Source organism: Diachasma alloeum, unplaced genomic scaffold (genome assembly GCF_001412515.2).
Source record: "Diachasma alloeum isolate Michigan unplaced genomic scaffold, Dall2.0 Dall_scaffold_00176, whole genome shotgun sequence".
NCBI lineage: Eukaryota > Metazoa > Arthropoda > Insecta > Hymenoptera > Braconidae > Diachasma > Diachasma alloeum.
In genome coordinates, this window is record NW_021680342.1 from 3,186,758 (window position 1) to 3,205,369 (window position 18,612).

The 18,612-nt window shown below is 36.7% G+C and overlaps 1 protein-coding gene across 2 annotated transcripts; it reads left to right on the plus strand.

Annotated features, from left to right (window-relative positions):
• Positions 1-498: 498 nt before the first annotated feature.
• On the plus strand, positions 499-18,456 carry LOC107035470 (dihydropyrimidinase). 2 transcript variants are annotated; one of them, XM_015252882.1, is made up of 10 exons: positions 499-805; positions 7,652-7,746; positions 7,858-8,170; positions 9,718-9,897; positions 9,965-10,078; positions 11,236-11,468; positions 13,968-14,304; positions 15,012-15,167; positions 15,251-15,533; positions 16,102-18,456. In XM_015252882.1, the coding sequence occupies exons 1-10, from the start codon at positions 767-769 to the stop codon at positions 16,179-16,181; spliced, it is 1,830 nt and encodes a 609-aa protein (XP_015108368.1). In that variant the 5' UTR covers positions 499-766; the 3' UTR covers positions 16,182-18,456. The 2 variants fall into 2 exon arrangements, with proteins under 2 accessions (XP_015108368.1, XP_015108387.1); XM_015252901.1 differs by lacking the exon at positions 11,236-11,468 and adding an exon at positions 12,686-12,918.
• Positions 18,457-18,612: the final 156 nt, after the last annotated feature.

The window sequence follows — 18,612 nt, forward strand, 5'->3', positions numbered from 1 at the left end:
AATATTTTCTATTGAACATTTCAACAGAATCGGCCAAAAACAAATAGAACAGTTCAATGCAAATTCAATAGAATTTTCCAACGAATTCGATAGGTTTCTCTATTAAATTTTTTCGTCCGTGAAGCAGGATGTCAACGCGCAAGCTATACCACGTAATCCATGCCCTTTGCAACAATCCCCCTGTAACGTACACCAAATCCGGCGTAAGACCCCCGACAGGACAAGAGAAATTCGAATATGTAGTGAAAAATGAGAAACAACAACAGCGAGTGTCATTGACACCGGACAATCCCGAAAATAAAAATTCCGTAAAATAAAATTGAAGGAAAAAGTGTATGTTTACATATGAGGGGAGAGAGCTGAGATGTGCCCAGTGGTAGCATCTGTTCTCGCTAGAACGACTAGGGACAAGAGCACGGGGACGACCGGGTGGGGCGATAGCTCGCCGCTACTGTAACACCGCGCAGTGCGCAACGCACACACGAAATCAGTCGATTGTTGGGCTTTGGCTGGGTGCCGCGCAAGCTCACGCTTTTCGCGAGTTCTGTGTACACGGCATCAGCGTCTTGGGCAGTGCTCATCGCAATTCCGTTCAATATATCCGCCTGTCCCCCGGAATACAAGGATTCCAGTAAATAATACCGGTTTTCATTCATTCTTTGCTCGGTGAAATAAAAATATTCAGTGGCTCATATCAGTGGTCCCCGGTAATTAGCGCTTGGCTCTTCTCTTTCTGGAGTAAACAACAGATATCCAGTGCTAAACAATGAGTACTCCAGTGAAAAAAGTGCCGATTCACTTGCAGGTGAAGTATTTAATCCAATTGTTCTCAAAATTACATTTATTTTTACTTCAGCATTGAAGCGGCTGAATATTCACGCACCTGTTCAATCGCTATCGCACATCCTTCCACCTGTTAAACTGGACAGAGTCGCTCTTGTCCGTTCAATTTACCATTGATCACCTGTTATTTATTCTTTGAATTACTCGCATTAGAATAGGGTAATCTACTTGTTGCATGATAATTTTACAGGTTTACGGCTAACAAACAGAAAATGTACTAGAGGCGAATGGATATTTTATTACGTGTGATGGCTATTTTATTATGTAATTGTATTGGGCACCGTAGTCATTAAGGTTTTGAATAATTAGACGTGAATTACTTCGATTACTGTTCACGCTGAGTGGACCCTACCCACGCTTGTTACATACGCGTTAATCCATTGGACATTGAGACTGTTGCGTAACCCACCTATACCATCACGTTATTTGGGAATATCAATGCTGCATTTACCTAGATTTCGGTGCCAACATAGGCGGATAAGATAAAAAATTTCGAGGGGTCATTGGTTGCACGCGTGCTATGAGTCTCGTAATACCTCTCTGAGGTGCTAAGTATCCACTTCAAGACACTCGAGTCTCGAAGATACAGATGATTATTGGAGAACATATAGTTTGACTTGTGGCTGGAGGCGGATTTAATTTTTTCTCGGGTTTTCGTGAATGGGATGGAAATTGTGGGGGCAGAGTTTTTATTGAAAAAACCAGAAAATTCATGTCATTTTGTTTCTGAATGCTCATGTTCCACTGAAAATTCAATCAAGTTGTGAAAGTTCCAGCTCACTCCCACTGGAAACTCATGAATTTCTGTGGATTCTACTTAAAACTTGAAATTTCATAACCATTTTTTGTCTAAATTTGATTCAGTATCACTCTCATGAGATTTTGTATAATATTTTACATGGAATTTCAAAAAATATATAACAGTGTCTTGTGGCCGGAGGCGGATTTAATTTTTTCTCGGGTTTTCGTGAATGGAATGGAAATTGTGGGGGCAGAGTTTTTATTGGAAATTCATGTCATTTTGTTTCCGAATGCTCATGTTCCACTGAAAATTCAATCAAGTTGTGAAAGTTCCATTTCACTCCCACTAAAAACTCTGAATTTCTGTGAATTCTACTTAAAACTTAAAATTTCATAACCATTTTTTGCCTAAATCCGATTCAGTGTCACTCTCATGAGATTTTAAAGCTTTTCTCTTTTTGTATTTTATTGGGATATTCTCGTTAAATTGTCTTCGGTGTCGATATACACTGTTCAAAATTTTTGTCTGAATTTTCCGTGCCAAATTCCGTGGAAATTTTTATCGTGTTCAAGTGCCACTGAAATTTCAAATGATCTGGAAATCAATAAAATACTTGATTTTTCAGTTTAATTATTCTGTAAAAATTTAGAAAAATCAGGAAAATGCAGGGAAAAATTGAAAATTCATGTCATTTTATTTTTAAATATTCATGTTCCACTGAAAATTCAATCAAGTTGTGAAAGTTCTATCTCACTCTCACTGGAAATTCATGAATTTCTGTGAATTCTACTTAAAACTTGAAATTTGATAACCATTTTTTGTCTAAATCCAATTCAGTGCCACTCTGAAGAGACTTAGTATAATATTTTCCATGAAATGGAAAGTGTCTTGCGACAGGAGGCGGATTTAATTTTTTCTCAGGTTTTCGTGAATGGGATGAAAAATTGTGGAGCAGAGTTTTTATATGGAATTGAATTAAACCGCGCAGTAATCGATAGGCGCGTGCTGATGCTGTCTTTCGATCATTGAGGAGGGTGATAATGTAGCACAGCTACTGTATAATTTAATAGGAGACTTACACGCAGAGCGAGTGCCGGGGGGGGGGAGAGGTTTAAAGCTTTTCTCTTTTCGTATTTTATCAGGATATTATCATAAAATGGTTTTCTGTGTGGAGATATGCTTTCTTGAATTAAAAATCAAGTATTTTAGCCGTTTTCTCGAGAAAATGCCGAGGGGTTATTAGTTGCACGCGTGCTATGAATCTCGTAATACGTCTCTAAAGTGATTCTCCGGAGGTGTTCTCGTTATACGCAGCACTAAGTATCCACTTCAAGACACTCGAGTCTCGTAGATACAGATGATTACTGGAGGAAATATATACTTCGTCTTGTGTCCGCAGGCGGATTCAATTTTTTCTCAGGTTTTCATGAATGGGATGAAAAATTGTGGAGGCAAGGGTTTGGAAATTTTGCAACAATTCTGTTACTTAAACTTCACCGTGAACGGTTTGGAAACATTTTGAGAAGAATCAAAAAATCTACTTTTTGAGGTCAATTCATAAAATATTTGGTAAATTGAATTTTTGAAGATTACAAGCTCTTCATTCATGAATAATTCATCAACAATAAATTTCACATCGTAAATCGTTCTTTTTAAGTGTCACGATTTTGTACATGTTGAGAATTTCACCAGAAATCGATCTCATGCCAGAAAAATAACGCTTTTGAAAGTTTCAAACAACTTCGATCATTTATTTATGGGAAGAGAATGTTTAAAAGACGTCACTCTTCGCATAATATAATTTGAATTATGCGCATTACCCACACGATAACTAATCTCTCTCAAAATCATCCGTAAATTCCAATAATTCTAGTAAATTCTAGTAAACAATGCAATAATTCTCATGAAAATTACAGTGCTGCTGTGGAATTTTCGCCAAAACTTTTCTTTTTTTACGTCATACAACTACTATTTTTCGGTAAATTTGGACAGTACTTCACGAAATTTTCCTCCCATGAATTTTGAAAAAAATTTCTCACGCAATTCAATTACAGGTCTATCATAACTACATATTTAATTATATGCTCCGCCCCCTTGTGAATATATTACATTCAATGGAACCGCATAATATAATTTGAATTACGCGCATTATCCACACGATAACTAATTTTTCTCAAAATTCTCCTTAAACTCCAATAATTCTAGTAAATTCTAGTAAACAATGCAATAATTCTCATGAAAATTACAGTGCTGTTGTGGAATTTTTGCCAAAACTTTTCTTCTTTTACGTCATACAACTACTATTTTTCGGTAAATTTGGACAGTACTTCTCCACGAACTCTTCCTCCCATGAATTTTGAAAAAAAATTCTCACGCAATTCAATTACTGGTCTATCATTACTACATATTTAATTATATGCTCCGCCCCCTTGTGAATATATTACATTCAATGGAACCGAAGAAAATTATTACATATCCATGTCATCTTGACTTAATCGACTTTGTAATTGGCCTCCTGCCCTTGCGTCCATCTACAGGCTTAAATAAACAAATAAATAATTGAAAGTGAAATTGTGAAAAGCCGTAAAAAGTACTTGGATACCTTCAATTAAGCCGTTATCAAACCGAACGGGCCCAGAAATTAACTCCAATTCGGTTTCAGCATCTCCAAATTCAATTCATTATCCCCTTAATTAGTGAAAAGGGTACCGAAAGATTAATCAGCAGGCTGTTCCATCAGACTACATGGTCCCCGAATAGAACAATTGAATTGTGTCCCACGTGAAAAGAAGCAGAACTCATTGTTTCCACATGCGATCCGTTGTGGAGTCCTCCTGCTCCGATTTTAATGATTGCAGAGAGGCCTCGCCGAAGCCTCCTGGAATAAACCAGCCAACGCGAATCGATAGTTCGTCGACACTATGTCGCGCCGGTTAGAAGTTCACTTGGTGTAAGCGAGACGTGGGAATTCATAAGCCGAGACGATGCGCTATTTAAATAAAAATCGCAAATCACGCTCTTTCATTGTTGATGGATTTTCGTTGTGTCGTTGCGGAAAGAAGTTCCTGCTGGATACAGCCGCGGTATAATTAGACTCTGGATGCGTAAAAATGCTGCACCCAGACGTCTTTCACACCGTGTGGCTTTCTCATCTTTACATAACACAACTCTTCTTGGGTTAAATTCATTGAACTTGAGCCAGAAACAAAATAGCTCGCGGCATACGGCACTTGTTACGCATGTTATCGTGAATAGATTATGAATTGCCAGTGGTTGGGCTGCTGCAGGGAATTTTTTATTGGGTAAAATGATAAAATCCGATAGTTGAATGAAAAATGAGAGAAAAATGACAAGTTATCGAACAAGTCTTGTTTGAACCGTAAAAAATCGCAAGTTATAAATTACAAAAGAACGCGGAGAGAAATATTCAGTAAAAATTACGGAACGCTCTGGAAGAATTCCGTGATAGTTCTGTAAAATTTCCTACAACCACTTTTCGCTCCGGAATTACGGAAAAGATACGTAATTTTTATTGGATATTTCTCTCCGTGAAGGAATTGTTTCATTTGAATTTGAAAGTCTCAAATATGAATAATCGTTCTATTTTCAATAGCACACGTATGAAAAAATTTCATTGAAAAACCGAGGGAATTCACTAGATAATTCTATTGGATTTCTATTGAACTTTCTATTAATTTTTGGCGAATTCGATGTTCTATAGAAAAAGAATAGAATTCGATTTTTCTACACAACATATTCTATTGAGATATTTTCTATAGAATTTCCTCCGCTCAAATTTTCTGATTTTCTTTATTTTCTTGATGAAAAGAAGAGAAAAATAGAGGGAAAAAAACTTTCCAAATCTTATTGAATTGATCATTTCAATATTATCGGCAAAAGACTAATAGAAAGTTCAATAGAAGTTGAATAGAATTGTCTAGCGAAGTCGCTAGGTTTTTGTATTAGAGTTTTCCGTGCGTGCAACGGAATATTCGGCTCAAAAGGCGGATCATTCACACGAGACGGCCTTTTCAGGATGAAAATAACTCTCTTGGAGAGAAGTTTACGGAGAAATATTTCGTCCCTAAGTTACAAGAATTTTATCACATCTTCATTATAATTTAATTCAATAATTAATTTCTCATCTGTCATTTTTAAATATTCGAATCGAAAAACTACTGCTCTCTGTTTCGCATAGAACTACCGTCTTTCGGGAGCAAAACCCGTGAAGTTGTGCTAAAAATGACATTTTTCTCTCCGCGTATTTTCTTATTTTAAAAAACTGAAGAATGAAGAAGTCACAGTCGAATGAAGAAACTTGATTCGCTGAATCGCGTCATAATACAGACATTCTCAATCGCCGATAGCTCTTCAATTTCTCACTCTTCATCGAAATGAGAACAATGCGTTTAATATTTTCCAGTCAATTCTCACATTCAGGAATGAAAGACTTCCATGCGAAACAATCTAATGAACCAATTGCCGCCTCTGGTGAGCGAAGATGCGTCAATTTTCCCTCTGGGTTAGGAGAAAAATGTTGGAAATACTGCGAAGATATCACTCTCACGTCGTTAAAAAGGAAGTAGTACAGCAGGTCGTTGAATCATCATAATATAAATAGGTAGCTGGGAAAATGGGGAAACCGTGGTGAAGCTTCAAAAACGCACTGCATGCGAGATTACTTGATGATTGAATTATTCCACTCGAATGTCGTCGTTATCTTTATTGTCAATACAGCGTAAAAACACGATTCACGTGTTTTTTTCTTTTGACACTGCATCCTCGGTACAAAACACTTTATCATTGCCGATGCGCCCCGAATTGAAAGCGAATGATCGTAAATATGAGTGGAGGGGTAAGCGATTCACAAGTCCGTGGAGTTATTCTCAGTGTTTGTCATGTCATGGCTAAAGTGGAACGGGATGTAAGTTTAATGAATAGAGTAATGGGGGAGGAACGAGCCAGAGGGAAAACAGAAGTGAACATGAGAGAATTTCAATGTTGGAGACACAACTGCAGAATTTTTCCACGGAGAGAAAAATTCGGTAAAAATTATCGAGAAAATCGTGGCGAATTTTACTGTACGAAGGTGATCGTGGAGGATATTTTACGATTCGGTAAGAAAACACATCTATGGATGAAAAAATTATGCTCAAATACAGTAAAATTTCCCACACCGGTAAGATATTTTTTCTTACGCCCATCGAAAAGTCACAGGGATTGAAGTGATTCGATTTTACCAAGCGCGTTCGGTAAAAAATAATCTCCTTTGCAGAAAAATTTTGCGCAATCATTCACGTTCTCTGGAGTCACTAATTTTTGATGCAATGCCGGGTAAATTCTACAGTTTCGGCACAAATTACCCTCACATTCGTTTCTATTTATACATATGGCAACCGATAGAGAATTAAATCACGATTTCATTGAATTAACACAGGTGATGTGCACTATATCAGTCTCGGAGATCGCCATTACCATTATTTTTAGTAATATTTTCACCGCGACCCTAGACACGGAGAGAAATATTCAATAAAAATTACGTACCTTTTTCGGAATTCCAGAGCGAAATGTGGTTGTAGGAAATTTTACGGAACTGTCACGGAATTTTTCCAGAGCGTTCCGTAATTTTTATCTGAATCTCCAGTGAAAAATTACGATACCGTCACTTAAATTTTCTGAGTCCATTCCGTAATCGGTGAGTGAATTGAAGTTCCGTAATTTTTACTGAATATTTCTCTCCGTGGAGTTGAATATGAACAACTAAATATCTTTTAATAGATAATAAATTACTTTAATCATGAGTCGTTGCCATGAAACTCAGTTAATTGTATAAAACAGCGGTTTATCAAAGTCGCTGCTCCCTGCAAATGGGGTCTGCATTAAATATTAACAAATGGATCTTCGGATACTCAGATGACTCAGTTCATTAACAATAAATGAATCTTTTAATCAGTGCACGAGATCGATCGAATAACAGGGCACACATGAGGATTAGCAAACTGAATAATGCATTTCGTTTCAAGATTAATTAAAGCCATTTCCTGGCTTCCCGGCTCATAATTTCAGAGTGCTCAGAATCGTTTGCTGATAAAAAATGGAAAAGTTGTCAACGAAGACAGCATCACCGATGCCGATGTATACATCGAGGATGGAGTCATCAAGTGAGACAATTTACGATATTATTCCCATTTCCAAGTTCAAAGAAACTGCATTATTTTCGCTTCCTGCTGCGGAAGACCCTGAAAACACTAGTGAAATGTTGAATTTTCCAGGCAACTTGGACGGAACCTGATTATTCCAGGCGGAACACGAACAATAGACGCTAGGGGAAAATACATAATGCCGGGAGGTATTGACCCGCATACCCATTTCGAATTAGAATTAATGGGTGCCAAGTCGGTGGATGATTTTTATCGCGGAACTAAGGCTGCTATTGCTGGTGGCACAACCATGATCATGGATTTTGTTATTCCGAATAAAGGGGAAACAATCGTCGAAGCTTACGAGAGATATCGCGCAACTGCTGATGAAAAAGTCTGCTGTGACTACGGGCTTCACGTTGCTATCACCAGTTGGAGCCCAAGGGTATTCACTCCTTTTAAATATTCGTTATTATTCCCCCTATTACCTAATCTACAATCTTAACTACCGGTGGGAGTGTTTTGAAAAGTGACAGACATGTACCAATTCAGTAGCGAAGTGGTCAAACGGTTCAAGTCGATTTTCGCCAGTTTTCAATGAATATTTTGAAATCTAAGGGAGATAGCACAATTTCGCTCATAACCTTTTTAGTAGCGCTCAATTCGCTCTACAAAAAAGGTTATTATGAAAATTTCGCTATCTCCTTAAATTCGGAAATATTTTGGGAAAACTCGACTAAAGACTAAATTGACTTAAACCGTTTGACCACTTCGCTACTGAATTATCGATATTGTGATCTTGAATTTTCAAAAGGGAATTTCAATCAGTTGCGCTTATGAGGGATCCGATGCAGAACCGAAATGACACGTCGACCTGATGGATAAAAATTTAATTTCGGGCTTATTCCTGACCCCAAGGCCATCCAATACTCGTATCTATTGATTATCACGGTCGAGGAACCATGTTTACTCATGCGTCCTTTAATTTTTCATTCAGATTGAGAAATTTTTCAAAATCAACAGAACTTTGAGTTGCATTTTGAATAATTGTCGATTAAATTTTCATTATTTTTTGCAATTGTCTTTACCACATCAAATTGAGGTTGAATTTTTTATTGAATGTCACAGAACAAATTAATTTGTTAGCGACAAAGTACGTAAAAAATTTTGGTCGACAACTGCTGTTCACTATTTCAAGAGATTTTATTGGAAACTTGGTGGGGATTTTTTTTGCGAGTGAAGCTCTAGTGTAATAATGCGTCTTTTATTGCTGCGCCGGATACGCGTATCTATTGTTTGACACGGTTGAAGAATCACGGTTACTTGGTTGTTCTTTAACTTTCTCATTTGTATTCAAAATCGGAGAAAATTGAATTTTAGTTAATCGCAAGAATGAATGTAATTTTTTGACTTATTTCTCATAATTCTGTGCCATTTGCTTCGCCACATCAAACTGAAGTGGAAATTTCTATTGAATTTCACAGAACCAACCGATTCTTCAGTAACAAAATACACAAAAATTCCGTGTAAACAATTGCTGTTAAATATTGTAAGAGAAATTACTGGCAACTTGAGGGGGAATTTTCTGCAGGTGAAGTTCCAGTGCATTAATGCGTTTTTTATCGCTGTGCTGGATACGCGTATCCATTGTTTGAAGCGGTCGAAGGATCATGGTTACTTAGCTGTTTTTTAATTTCCTATTTATATTCAGAATTCAAGAAAATCGAATTTTCGTTCATTTGAAAGTTGAATATAATTGTCGACCGAATTCTCATAGTTCTCTGCACTTTCCCTTGCCCTACTCAATTAAGCTCGGAATTGTTTTATCAAAGTCATCAAATTTCACAAAATTTTACGAAAAAATAGAAAATACGTGAAAAATCCATGTGAATTAATTGATTACGAAAAACTCCTGGAGATTTCACTTGAAGTTTGAGCTAAAATTTCCTCTCCGTGAAGATTCAGTCAACAATACGCTGTTTTCTACCGCAGATAAAAGAAGAAATGGCGACACTTGTCCAGGACCACGGAATCAACAGTTTCAAAATGTTCATGGCGTACAAAGATCTCTTTATGCTCCACGACGCCGAGTTGATCGAGGCTTTTTCGATGTGCAAAAACCTCGGAGCAGTTGCGATGGTTCACGCCGAAAACGGCGACATCATAGCCGCGGTAAAGCTCATCACCACTGCAGAATTTCTCTCGTTCGTATTTCCGTCTCATACTAATTGCGTTACAGAACACGAAAAAACTCCTGGAGGCTGGTGTGACTGGTCCAGAGGGGCATGAGATGTCGCGTCCTGAGGAAGTTGAGGCCGAGGCTACGAATAGAGCTTGTATGCTGGCGAATCAGGTAAGAGTTCGCTGGGATGTATAAATGTTGCATAAAGAAGAGAATATCATTTGATTTCTGAACAACGAAAATATCGGGGAATTCGAATTTTCATTTTATTCTATTCCCCTTAACCAATAATAGGACTCATAATGAGAAAGATAAAACAGAGACGTCTTGATGCAGACGTTTCTCAACTTCTTGGGTTTTCATTACTTCTCGAAATAAAAAATACATATCTAACATTAATTATGCGATTAATGCTACTTCATTCTTCATTCTTTTATTTCATGAATTTTATTTCATTTCATAATAATACTTCATTCTTTTATTTTATGAAACAAACTCTGCAGCATCTGATCAAAAGAACTGTTTGACAGAGCGTCCCCAGTATCGTTCGAAAAACTCATGACATTCTCTTCAAAAGACGTTACTTATATATTAAAATGCTTACAAGTATCGATGTTGCACTCTATTCGTCATTCTTTTCGATAATGTCCGCTTTTCTAATGATCATGTTACTAGTTAAAATTTATTTCAGTTCCTTTCGTTAAATGTTTATTCTTTAATTTGTAATTCAACGCACGAACTAAATTTCATAGAAAAACAAGTAAAGTAAAATCCCGAATGACGTGGAGAATGGGGATGTCAAATCCCGAGCACTTGAATTTTTTTCATTTCATATTACGTCTCATACGTCTTTTCAATCTTTAAAAAGAATTGGATTTCTGTTGAACTTCTGTTGGAAATTTTATTAAGTTTAGGACATTCGTCTATCAAATAGTTTCTATGGGACATTTGTTAAAGAAAAAAACGCGCAACTCCACGGAGAGAAATATTAGATAAAAATTACGTATCTTTTCCGTAATTCCGGAGCGAAATGTGGTTGTAGGAAATTTTACGGAACTGTCCCGTGATTTTTCCAGAGCGTTCTGTTATTTTTATCCGAATCCCCTGTGAAAAATTACGATGCCGTCACTTAAATTTTCTGAGTCGATTCCGTAACCGGTGAGCGAACTGAGTTTCGTAATTTTTACTGAGGATTTCTCTCCGTGTCTTCAATAAAAATCCGACAGAATTGTCTAGGTTTCGAATTCGCCAAGTTATCCTGTGAAATTTTTTCGTACTTATGTTGAATGCATGAGAAAGAACAAAAAACCAGGTGATATATGGCACAGGTGTGCTGCCCGCTATACGTAGTGCATGTGATGAGTCGTAGTGCAGCGGAAGCTGTTGAGTCTGCCCGGAAACGGGGGGTTGTTGTGTGGGGCGAAACACTAGCAGCCGCACTTGGCACTGACGGCACCAACTGTAGTCACTCGTGCTGGAGACACGCTGCTGGACACATACTCAGTCCTCCTCTCAGGCCTGACCAGGATACACCGCGTGATCTTATGGTGAAATTGGCTATGTGAGTTTTCACGATCTGTATCATGAATAGAGATGAGGAAACAATCGGGGAATAAGAGAAGTTGAGGAAAGAAGACGATGGTGTAGCTTCACAGGGTGAGCATTAATCAACATGGATTAATTGCTCTTATCCAATGCTATTGAAGAAACTCGTACTCTGGCGATGGAAGAGGAAGGTTGCCCCTTGTTTTTTTTTGCAGACATTCGCGAGCAAAACCAGTTTTCGTTTTTATAGGTCATAGGAGGCCTAGTCAATGCTTGTCATTCCTTATTTTGAGATTTCTCTTCAGTCTTGCAGAGGTTTTTCTCTCCTTTCTTTTTTATTTGTCGCGGGTTATCTCTTCTCCTTATGGGGAGTCGTGGGGAGGGGTACATGAGGCTGAATCGAGTAAATATTTAATTGACTGTTGGTGATCGATTAAATGTACGTTGGGTGTTTCGCACATTTGATTGTCGCAAGTGCATGAGTTGTTATTCATTTTTATTCAGTTTTCCTTTTTGTTGGTGAACATTTTTCACACGTTTGAAATAATTTGGTAGAAAAACTTATTGTTTTTCTGTGTTAATTCTATTGGAGATTATGAATTTTTAGACAAACGTCAGTAGGTTTTGATTTTTTTATAGAAATTCTTGACAAAAAGAAAGTTGCATAATTTAGAATAAAATTTACGGAAAGACAAATAGGATTTTTTAATAGAACTGGAATAGCATTCTTATGGAGTTCTAGGGCTTTTTAAAGGAAGTTTATTGATTTTCTAGTGACACTTATAAGAAGTTTATTAAAGTTCTGTTGAAATTCTATTAAATTTTTATATTTATTTTTTGCTCTAATTCTATCGAAGATTATGCAGCTTTACCGTTTCATTTTTTAAGAGATATTTGATAGAAAAAAATCAATAGATGTTGATTACTCTGCAGAAATTTTTTCCGCTGTATTTTTATTTGTACCTCAATAAAATATAAGGCAGAAAATTGGAAATTTTATGCCCAAGAATTTTTATAGAAAAAAATCCATCATAATGAGGTACATAGAGAAAATATCTATTGAAAAACACAGAATTTTTTACGAAAATTTTTTTTTCATGAAATTTTTCTTACGTGCACTTTATGTAATTGAGCATGTCACCGCATCGGTTATGGCAGATAAACATAAATTTACTATTTATAAATTCGAGATAATACGTGGGTACATGAAAGAAAATAATCGGACGCGTTTAGGTCAACTGTCCGCTGTACGTGTCAGGAGTGATGAGCAAATCAGCTGCGGACGTGATATCCGGAAAACGCGCCGACGGTGGTGTTGTGTATGGGGAGCCCATTGCTGCCAGTATTGGCATTGATGGTAGTGAGCAATATGGAAAAGATATGGACAAGGGTCGTTGCTATATAATGGATCCGCCACTCAGGCCGGATCCCACGACACCCGCATACTTGATTGAAAAGCTCGCCGAGTAAGTAGAAATTAAATTGAAAGCCTGAGAAAGTCATTGGAGAGTTGGTGGCAATCGTTGATACGTAGATGGAAAACTTGCTCGGGGATTTATTTGTTAATAAGTCTCTTTCGAAATTTCAAATCTCTTGATATGGAGGTTTGAAAGTGTTTTTCCGTTTTTGCGCGTGCACTTGAGGCCTTATGGGTTTCGGTCGGATTAAAACACTTGTACTGCCTTTCTCATTCAGACAAATGCCAATTAGAGGGGAAATACTGCTAAGGAAAACTGAAAAAAATTGAATAACATGGATTTTGTGGAAATCTACTGTATATGTACAATGTTAGAAAGTTTTTGAGATTTAGGTGAGAGCTACATGTGAATTTTCAATGGTCTGCTTTGTTGAAGAAAATGAAATTTCAGGGACAATCCTGTAATATCCAAGAAAATTACAATTAATTAGAATGCGGTTTAAAGGGGAAAAATCATGAAATTTCGGATTTCACTCAAAATCCGGGGAAATTCCGAATTTTTGAACGCCATTGAGATGAAAATTCCTCGACCTATCTGAATTTTCAATGAAATTAGAAATATTCAGGGCCGCATTACAATGAATTTTCAGTTGACTGAAAAATCAAGAACATATTTACCAAAATTTTCCTAATTTCTGCTAATTTTCAAGGAGTAATTGAACTTAAATTTACAGTTCTCATCGATTTTTCCATGAAATTCTGAATTTTCCATGATGAAATGCCTTAAAATTTCAGGGGAACAATAAATTGTGATAAAAATTTGCGAAAAGTGTATCGGAAATTTCAGTCAAAAAATTTTAATAGCGTATTACTGAATTCAATTAGATAATGAATCACTTTTATCACTTCGGAGTATTTTCAATTTTATTGTGAAAATTGGACATTGAATCAAATTGACAAACGTCCATAATTAATGTAATTAAAATGGAACTTCCATTGAATATTCCACTAATTAACTGATTCGTCAATGACGACATCGGGGTATCATCAGGGGGCTATCAGAGTCATCAGCACTGATTCCCTTTTCACACTCTGTAGGGACGGACTCCAATGCACCGGAAGTGACAATTGCACTTTCAACGCCGACCAAAAGGCCCTCGGCAAGGATGACTTCTCCAAAATCCCCAATGGTGTAAACGGAGTTGAGGACAGAATGTCCGTAGTCTGGGAGAAGGGGGTTCACGCTGGAATTATGGATCCCATGCGTTTCGTGGCGGTGACCAGCACTAATGCTGCCAAAATTTTCAATTTGTATCCAAGAAAGGGTGTCATCGCAGTCGGTTCCGACGCCGATATTGCTATTTGGGATCCTAACAGGAAGCGAATTATTTCCGCCGAGACTCATGCTCAAGCCGTTGACTTCAATATTTTCGAGGTAACTACCGATTCATCGTTACGCTTTTGCGAGGGGTGACACGACTCCGTGAAAAATACAGCGAACTTCAAAATTAGTGAATTTCAAAAGAACCTGGAGCTTTTCAGAGCTTTAGAAAAATGCGGACAATTCCCAAAAATCGTTAGTGACTTTAAACATTTCGGGGAGAGTTCCCAGAATTCGAAATACTTGCCAACGAGAATAGGCGATGAGAATATTTCACGGACACTATCGGACGTTCATTAAAAGCAAATTCATTTTTTATTAAAAAACAATAGCTCTCTTCAATAAAACATCTTTTGAAATTAATTCACCAAAAACAAAAATGATGATCGAACAGAAATCTGTCTACCCGTACTAATATTAGATGAATAAAAATACAAGTTTAAAAAATAATATAATAATATAATTTCCGAAAAATGTCAAAACAACTTTCTGGCCATTCTGACCTCTTTAAACATTCCGATGAATTCGAAACGAAATTGCGGAAGATTTCACTGAATTCATAAGTTTTTCAAGAAGCCTCTGAGACTTCATAAAAATTTCATAAGATTTCTAGGATTCCACAAAATTTCACAGATTTCTCTCGAGGATTTTAGAAACTCGAGAATATTTTCCCAAGAATTTTCTGGAATTTCCGTTCGGTCTGTGCGCCAGATTTCACGAGTGATTATTCTCTCGTATGAACATTTTTCAATTTCTTCCAGGGAATGGAGGTTCACGGAGTTCCCGAGTATGTAATCGTCAACGGTAGAGTTTGCGTTGACGAGTGCGAGGTAAAGGCAGTACACGGATATGGTAGATTTATCGAAACTCCAGCCTATCCCTCGTACGTCTACGACTTGATTGAAGAGAGGGAGAAGGTACATTGATTTTCCTTCTATTCTATTTCTGCATCGGCTCTCACAGTCGTTATTTCCTATTGATTATTTTAATGGTGACGTAGAGACCCAGAGGAGTCGCGAGGAGTGCAGCTGATGCCAAAAAATACGCAGATGAAGACGCTGTGATTGCAAAGGCACGAGAGGCTGCAAAGACCGCAGCTGCTGCGAGAATTCAGACTAATCAAACTAATGGGACGCATGAGGTGCGCCCGACCAAACCCAAATCGATTTCAGAGATTTCTTGTGCTCCAACTCTACCGGAATCCGCTGTTGTTACACCTTCTGCAAAGGGACCTCGCCAGGAGGGTCAACGCAACCTCCAGGACTCAACATTTTCCATTAGCGGTAAAGATTTTTTACATTTCCCTGCAGGAATCAAATTTGTAGAATTCCAATTGGGATTCGATGAGAATTATATCGACATTCTATCGAGGGTTTGATTAGGCTTTCGCTATTTTTTTTGTTTCTCATTACAAACTTCAAGAAAAAAACATCAGCCGAATGAACAAGATGAAATCAATAGAATTTGATTTTTCTATACAATTCATTTTATTAAGATATTTTCTACCGAAATTTCTCGGCTCAAATTTGTTTTGTTTAATTTTTTTCTTAATAAAAGAGAATAAAAATGAGTGAAAAGAACTTGGGAAATTCATGTCAAGGAATTCCTGTAGAAAATGTGTCAATAATAGAATTCGTATATAAAGATGAAACTCTACTGATTTAAAAAAAAGTTTTCATTGGACATTTTCCATTAAAAAATGCGTTTTTTTAATGGCAAATATCCAGTGTAGCTGTGGAATTCTTCAATAGAATTGGCCAAACCTAATAGAATTTTCAATCGAAATTCAACCGAAATTCAACAGAATTTCCTATCGAATTCGTTAAATTATTCGAAACATTTATCTTTCAGAGGATGTTGATGACGCTAGACGAGCATGCATTCGTGTGAACAATCCCCCAGGTGGTCGCAGTGCTGGTGGATTCTGGTAATTCAAACCATAAGCTTCGATTGGGTACGCTTCTGCGCGAATAAACAAGTAAATACATAAATATGCATACATATGAACAGATCTATTGACAAATATTCCCACCATGATTCGTAATCGACATGATTTTGATGATCCGAGACATTGGACTCGCTTCCCATTTCGCTAACCACCAAATATTAACAATTAAGTTGACCAAATTATTACGAAATTCATCAAACATGTGTACAATTTCGGGAGGCGCCCAAGGCAGATATCAAACTTGCATTGATTTTCGTTTTATTGCATAGAAATCCACATTCGCGCAGCGTCAGTATGTTTTTTACAGCTTCTCAGCATAAAATATTCTTAGCGTATTCGTTACCTCTTGAAACGAAGCTCGCATAATGAGAATTCGGGCGCAAATGGCAACAACTACAAATAATGACTAAATATTGTTAATTGTTTTGTTTTTTTGTTCGTTTTTTCCATATAACGATGTTCCACGATTGTCATCATATTTTATTGAAATTCGCATTGACTAGAGTCCTTCATATTTATAGAGCGTTATATTGGTGAGCAACGACGTTGATGAAGCTAAGAGTTGAAATGTTTTTCATAAGTATATATGAAATGTATGAATTGTCATAGTATATAAGAAGTATAACTGGACGATGTCGAGGGGTAGTGAATAAACTGTGCACCACATAACAATTACAAATGTGTGAGTTATACTATAATGGGAACATGGTTCACACAATGTAGTACACGACACGTACGAAAAAATTTCGTAGAAAAACGAAACAAGTTCTGTTGGATTTCTATTGAACTTTCGATTCGTTTTTGGAGAATTCCGAAATTGAAATCAAAATTGAATTCGGAATTTAACAGATTCGGCAGCTCATTCGTGTTTTTTTTTAATCGAAATGTCGAATGAAAAATATTTTAGAGAAAAAATCGAATTCGTCGAACTCGAATTCGATTTACAATTCGATTTTTCTATAAAACTTATTTCATTGGACTATTCTCTTTAATGGATGGAAAGAGAAATAAAAATACTGGGAAAAACCCCAGTGGAAAAACACATGGAACATATAATTTTCGTAATAGTTCGATAGAATTTCTTACAGAAAGCGCTAGATTTTCCTATTAAATTTTTACCTACGTGTACCCCGATAATTGAGTAGCTTTTCCAGTTTAAAAATCGTAAATTATCGCGTAACATCAGAGATAAACGCACAATGTCAGTTAACGAGTGATGAATAATGCGTGAATCTGTTGAAAAATTCGTCTTCACTCGATTTCCTTAAATTAAACGAGATTACTTCATCCCCTCATGCAGTATTATTCTGTTTTTTTCTTCGTTTATTGTTATTAGTGCATCACGAATCTTTTCGATTTAACGAGTCCTCCCACGTCTCGCATACTCAGCACCTTTGATAGTGAACCTGATCATAAAATGGAAATGCAAGTGTACACGTACACCATATCCCCGGAAACAATTTTCGCTCACCCATATGCACGTCTGATAAACTCTGCGCATGCATAAAATAATCTACTGAATTGAAGGCAAATACTTACCTGTACTGATAGAGCTAGATAGATATCCTAGTGGAAAAAATATTAAGGTAAAATCAAACTCTAAGAAACATCATCATTGTCGATTGAGGAGAAAATTATCGTTATAATTTTATATTTTAATATTCGACGATACGGCACGATCGTTGTAACATTGAGTCAAATCTTATCTCGTTAATCGATTTAACAAGCCAGCTAACTGGCAGTCACTGTGGGTAATTTACTCCAAGCCTATATCACTCGAATGTATTGAAGTCAGAAGAAAAACAAGAAGCGTAATTCCTAAGGACTTTTAGAATAGTGGTACAACCATTTTCTACTGAAATTTTATATGCTGAACTGAATTTTTTTAATCAAAAAAATAGTAGGGGAGGGGCATGAAACGGCCGCTCAGCAGATGAAACCAATCACATTAGAGCTCGCGAAAAAATCAGGAAACCCACTTCATTCGGATAATCTGGGCGAATTCAACACGTGTCGAAAGAATAATGGGAAGTGCATTGAATAGTGACGATATGAAAAAACATTGAGCGTGGATTGCGTAATCTTGTTATTGTGTTCACTTAAGTATTCTTGTAAGCATCGATTTTAACGAATGAAAATGAAAGGAATTTATCATTGAAATATGTACCAATGATACGCTATTAGATTTGCACGTTTATTTATATCTGTTATGTATGTAATTGCTTTAAATAAATACATGAATGTGTAACAATTTCAAATAACTTGTTCATTATCATAAAATAGACACTTCTGGATTAATATCTAAATTCAGTAGCGAAGCGGTAAAAAATATCGGCCGGTTTTCAATGAATATCTCGAACTCTAAGGGAGATAGCGATATTTTTGTCAAGACCTTTTTTGTAGCCCTCAGTTCG

Coding starts and splice junctions, on each gene's coding strand:
- LOC107035470 (XM_015252882.1), top strand. CDS start 767: ATGAGTACTCCAGTGAAAAAAGTGCCGATTCACTTGCAG. Junction 806..7,651: donor AAGTGCCGATTCACTTGCAG/GTGAAGTATTTA, acceptor TCATAATTTCAG/AGTGCTCAGAATCGTTTGCT. Junction 8,171..9,717: donor TCACCAGTTGGAGCCCAAGG/GTATTCACTCCT, acceptor TTTCTACCGCAG/ATAAAAGAAGAAATGGCGAC.